This window comes from Trichoplax adhaerens, genomic scaffold (assembly GCF_000150275.1).
Source record: "Trichoplax adhaerens TRIADscaffold_13 genomic scaffold, whole genome shotgun sequence".
Classification (NCBI taxonomy): Eukaryota; Metazoa; Placozoa; class Uniplacotomia; order Trichoplacea; family Trichoplacidae; genus Trichoplax; species Trichoplax adhaerens.
The window spans coordinates 728713-734749 of record NW_002060955.1 but is presented as its reverse complement, the minus strand read 5'-3'; the positions used below and the strand labels follow the sequence as shown (position 1 = coordinate 734749).

Genomic DNA, 6037 nt, shown 5'->3' with positions numbered 1-6037 from the left:
TCCATCATTGTCACAACCCTCACTTGTGGCAAAGGAAAGTAAAGAACTCTAGTGTAGTTACTTAAAACTTGGGCTATTTCTCCCAGTACTTTCAGTTTCTATGAGAGAAGTATTTGAGAACTCGATTTCTCGGCTGATCTCCACAGACAACTGACTAATTATTACACTATTCTTCACGATATGAGTCTTGCCGTTTCTTAAGCAATTACTTACTTTATTCTACAAACACACGCGCTTAAATAGGTTTCTACAGTGAATCCCAATATTAACGAGTGAGAATTCATGCTTTATAAGTTACATTAATTAGTATAATACCATTACTAAATATACATGTCGATATTCTCAGATTTAGATAGCTACAAGCTATCAGGTGTTAAGACGCTTAACCTTCGTCCATATACAGCTCAATTTTTAGAGATTAACACACCTTATAAACCTACAGTAAATTAACAGCTAACAACTTCTATTTTATCTCATTTCTACCATCCTATTATCAGCTACAAGCGCATTAAAACATAGCACATAACCTTATCTTATCTATTCATAAGCATTCATTAATTTACAGTTACTTAATTAGTAACGGCGTACCGTGACAATCATATAACCTTATAACCATTTTTTAGCAATACCGATAAAAATGTAATTCTACCCTTTCCTGCTACAGGGTTACCAGTCATTACTCATTTTGTTGTATAGCGACTGCACAAACATGCCTTCCACCCTTTAATGTTATTTCCAACTGCGCTGATCTTATGGCCAATACAATTTTAAGAGCATCAATATGGATTGTAGGAATTATTGCCCTAGTTGGCAACTTGTTTGTACTAATATGGAGATTAAAGCATCAAAATAAAAATTCCATGGCTGAACAATCTTATTTTCGAAAACTGGTAACATTTTTTATGGGTAATGCTGAATCTGTAAACGTTCTATTTGTAGATGCACTGGCAATTGCAGATTTAATGATGGCAATTTACTTGATCATCATTGGATCAACCGATATCTATTACCGTAAGAAATATAGCCATTATGATGATTATTGGAGGAAGAGTCCACTCTGTCACTTTGCTGGATTTTTAGCCACGTTATCTTGCCAAATGTCCGTATATATTTTGACCGCCATCACTGTCGACCGACTGATATGCATTATCAGTCCATATAGCCCTTATCGAATTAATTTATCTACCGCTAGAAAGGCAATCTTTTGGGGTTGGCTAATCGTTATTGTAACCATTGGTATACCATTACTACCTGGTATTCCATATTTCAGAAATTTCTATGGACGATCAAGTGTTTGCCTGCCTTTCCACTTTTCTAATCAAGTCGATGGTACAGGTTGGCAATATTCCATTAGCGTTATTACCGTTGTCAATCTAATTGCTTGCATGTTTATTTTGCTAGCTTATTTAGCTCTTATGATTAAGTTAAAAACCAGAAAGGTGATGAGTCATAGAAGTGCTAGACAAGATCGTGTTGTAACAGTTAAAATGATCCTAGTCATCGGTACTAACTTGTGCTGTTGGTTACCTATCATTGCCATTACTTTCTTAGCATTGTTTAAAATCCATGTACCTCGTGAAACAATTGCTTGGATAGCGGTGTTTGTGCTTCCATTAAATTCGGCAATGAATCCTGTCATTTATACGATTGCAACGCAGGTCTTTAAAGACGCATTTTTTAAGCCGAGAATGGGAAAATCTACAAGTACGGTCGCTCCTGTTAGTACAGTATCTGACATCAAGATGAAATATAATCTTTCAGATTATACTTTACCTTCCAATATTTCTAAAACCTATTAATTTCGTATAATATAATAATCGTGAAAATAATTTAAGCTTTGTCTCACGTTAAAGAGCAATATCGGCTGTCGTTTTTATGATTTGCTGAACATTGGCCCTGCTGTTTATCAAGCTTAGCTATACTTTCAGGTTTGCGTAAACACGCATAAAAATGTGAACAGTAAACATATATGCATCGTGCAAATCTTGCTGTAGGCTTGACAGTCTCCAAGGCTGCTGATAAAATGTTTAATTTCAAATGTTAAAGCAGCTGCAGATATTTACATTTTGTCCAATTCTTGCGCTATCTATATTCTTTGCTTGTGATATACCCGAACATTTTCAAATAATGCTAATAATAGCTTAATTGATATTTATATAATGACGGCCATAATAAAAATTTAAATTTATAGCTTAATTGTGAAAAGTGCCGTAAATCATAGATTTGCATCATTTTACAATTATACTGTAGATTTGCATTTGTGGAAGTATTTTAAATTCGTATATAGCTGTATATCTGGCAATTATGTCCACGAAATTACTGGTATATTTTGACTGCAAAGAATACTGTTGCAAAAGATTTAATTAATTAAATAAAATATCATAATTAAAATAAAAGTTATTAATTTATTTGATCTAGTCTCTACTATTGTCGTCCTTTATTTGATGTTTTAATCATGATACCGTAAGCTGAAACTTTTATCATAACTTGTAACATGAAAAGCGCTTAAGTCGTAACATTTATTATTAGTCAGCTTTTTTTATAATTCTGACATTATTACTACCGCAGTATTACACATATTTACTATATGATAAGGTATCTAACCTAGTGGGAAATACTTGAGTGTAAGACTCCTACTTTAAGATACTGCTTACATTTTCATCACTTTAATAGAGGCTTAATTTCTAAAATCAACTTGAAGAAAAACAGTTAAGGCTCACTAATCTACCTTAAAGTGATAATTCCGTTAAATTTGCAGCAATTGTGACCGTCTCATTTTCTAGTCTGGCACAAATAAACTTATAAGAATTATAGTAAAAGGTCATTAAGAATTTATTATATAATACTTCACTAGATAATGGCTTGAATTTTTATTTCTAAAACGGGATTCTGTCACATGAATGTAGCGTACCCTTATTTTGCTGTCGAGCAAATACCTCTTTAAAATTTAATATAAGTACGATATAATATATATGCTAGGTCAAATTCACTAAGCCAATAATTTAACAAAGTAATAAACTATTGTATAAAGTCATTAAATCATTGCTAATATTAAAGAGATAACTAGTCGTGTTATAAAATAACCAAGTCTGTCATTATTTTGAAAAGTAAATCAGGTCGTCTTTACAATTCATAAAATAACCATTCAATTTGACATGTTACTAAGAAGTTAATAGCTAATTTATGAAACATATTTTTTTCATAGACGATTTTATAAGCGTTCTTAGTGACTTTATAAAACAATCAATTGGATGGTAATTTTGTAAAATTACAAAAAAGTCGATAGTTAATTTATAAAATATTTTTTTGAAGGTAATTTTATAAACATTCTTAGTGACTTTAGACAATAATTATGATCAATTAGATATCTTTTTTATAAAGTTGCCATCTGACCTGCTTCACTTTATAAAATGCCTACTCAGTAAACTTGACTTAGTATACGCGTATTCTCGTATACAAAAAGTATAGCATGAGCATATTTCTTACAATCATTTTATACCGAACAGAATTATAATTGAAAAGAAGTTTTAAAGATATCAAGCACGTCTTGCAAATACAGCAAAGACAATAAATAATAAGATTTCTTGTATCATCTGTGAATGAATAATTGTATTTAGAATATGGTGAAAGTTTGTTATTAATAACTGTAGACTATTCGTACAATTATGTTACTTTATTAGCTATTCATCGTCGATATTCCATACTTGTTTCTTTGTAGGTAAGACTTGTATAACTGCGATGACCTACAATTTTTGTCTAATTATTTATTAGAAATTGCGTTGCCTCCAATAGATTAGCTCATGAAAAAAGTTTCCTAGATTTATAGGAAAATGGCGCTGTTATATAAAGACAAGAATAGGAAAATCGTCTTGTGATACGTTTACACGAAAATTTTCCTTATGTTCTGTACGAGACCAGATGGGATAATACTTGTCAAAAATAATCACAATGTCTAGAAATAATATAGGGAAACGATAATTTCTCACAAGCGTTTTTTAAGATTTAAAGGAAATTGTATTTTATCTAATTGATATTATAATTATGTCAAACTAGTCTAGCCATAGAATAATGCATGATACCAGCTGAAAGCTATGCGAAATAAGATGTGGCGTTAGAAGAATCATGAATAAATAATTAGTCACGTCTTTGTCACCTAAAGCCAAATTTCTAGGATGTAAAGATTACGAGTGATCATTTCCTGGTCATAGCTAATTCGTGGAAGCTCTAATAAATCGTTCTAATAAATGCATGTACAGGAAAAGGAATAAAATTACTGATATTCATCACGGCTATGACTTTAAATAATCCGTAATTTACTGCTCTGCAATAATTCTGATCCGTAGAAATCAGGCAATAAAATCGATCAGATAGCCCAAATATCATCAATAAATGGGTATAAATTATTATTGACTCATAGATATATATTTGCTACATAAACGCAATGGATTAATTTTTGTATCATAGTTAATTTATTGGAAAAATTTAATTCATGAACCCTAACAGTTTACATACAATTTGCGCAGTCTCTTCCCGTTTTTAACTAGGCTAAATGCCATGCATAGCTGAGTTCACATCACATGGTTAGTTCCTAATTAAAATGATAAATTATCTTTGTTTTTCTATCATAGTTGATTTATCCAGCCTGTAGGAATAAAATCATGAGCAAATCGTATGACAGATCGATCAAAGGCTATTAGTTTTTATTGTCTTAGTTTTCTGTAAAGTAATAGCCATTATGCACTACATTAGCGGTTGAGAAATCAATCTTCATTTCTTTTATTACAAAATATTGAATTAAAACCTTATATCTATCTTTATCACAACTAATAAACTATTTAAATAGTTTAAATCATTTCATTGAATAAAATTTTTAAACCTATTATTTGGTCTGATTTTAATCACATCTACGAACTTTATTATCGTCGAAGATCATGGCCATTTTCTCTTTGTTTTCATGTACATCTAAAAACTAAATAAAGAATTGGATACTTGGTTATTATACGGTGAGCAATATTGAACTATAATTCAAAGTTATACAGTAAGATTTCAATGTTTAACGATTATTAATATACGGGTAGTATTGACATAAAGTAAATAGATTTTATTATTAAATTGTAATCAGGTAGTGGGTGGTGAAAGTAGAAGAAAACGAATAGCGTTGTCAACAACCGACTTTCCTATTGTTTATATAATTTATGTTGATTTTGCGTATAATATGATTATTACAGTCTGTACTCCACGTATAATCTAAATTAATATTGAAATACAATTTCATGAAGTCCAGGGTACGAATAACCCATAAGAATGTATTTACGAAGATAAAACCCATAAGAATGTTTTTACGAAGATAAAACTTTTAATGTGCGCCTACTGTACATTCATATACAGTTTTGACTAGAGTGAAGTCTTAGATATTTCTGAAAATAGTGGAGTTTATAATATATATTATTCTGTCCTCAAAATATTTTTTACAATCATAGTTATATTTTAAAATCATCAAAAATTACTTTTAAGTCTTTAAAAAATTAGAAGAAGCTCTTCAACTAAATCGTAAATTCGATTGATTTCGAAATTAGCGTATCTGACGTAAAATTTCTACATCTTACAAATTACTTTTGTAAATCTCACTATAACCCTGCGATAGATATCCTACATCTTCTATTAATAAAAAGAGTAATTTCATTTTACACATATTGGAGCTACCTATATATCAGTAAAGTTATAATTACACCATAGAACAGAAATGAAATCTCTGATAAATAATATCAGGTTTGTAATCATAATATTATAAATAATAAGTCATTTCTGGAGGATCGTAATAATAATTTTAAGATATCTAACAGTAATTTGAATCTGGCTTAGCTTTATGTCTGTAAACAGGCATGCATGGCTGAAAGATCATACGATTAATTACTTTTCTATTTATAATAATATTTAATTTTCTTAAGATATATTTTCTTTTTGGCTTTAAACTTGCATTTTTGATACTAATCTTTAAATCTTACACGTTATCAACGTTCTACGACTCCGCTACTTG

The 6037-nt window shown here is 30.2% G+C and overlaps 1 protein-coding gene across 1 annotated transcript; it reads left to right on the top strand.

The window, feature by feature from the left end:
- Positions 1 to 686: 686 nt before the first annotated feature.
- On the top strand, positions 687 to 1799 carry TRIADDRAFT_30388 (uncharacterized protein; the record flags this gene model as incomplete). Its single annotated transcript, XM_002116065.1, has 1 exon — positions 687 to 1799. A coding segment is annotated over one exon (1113 nt), but the record flags the coding sequence as incomplete, so codon positions are not given.
- Positions 1800 to 6037: the final 4238 nt, after the last annotated feature.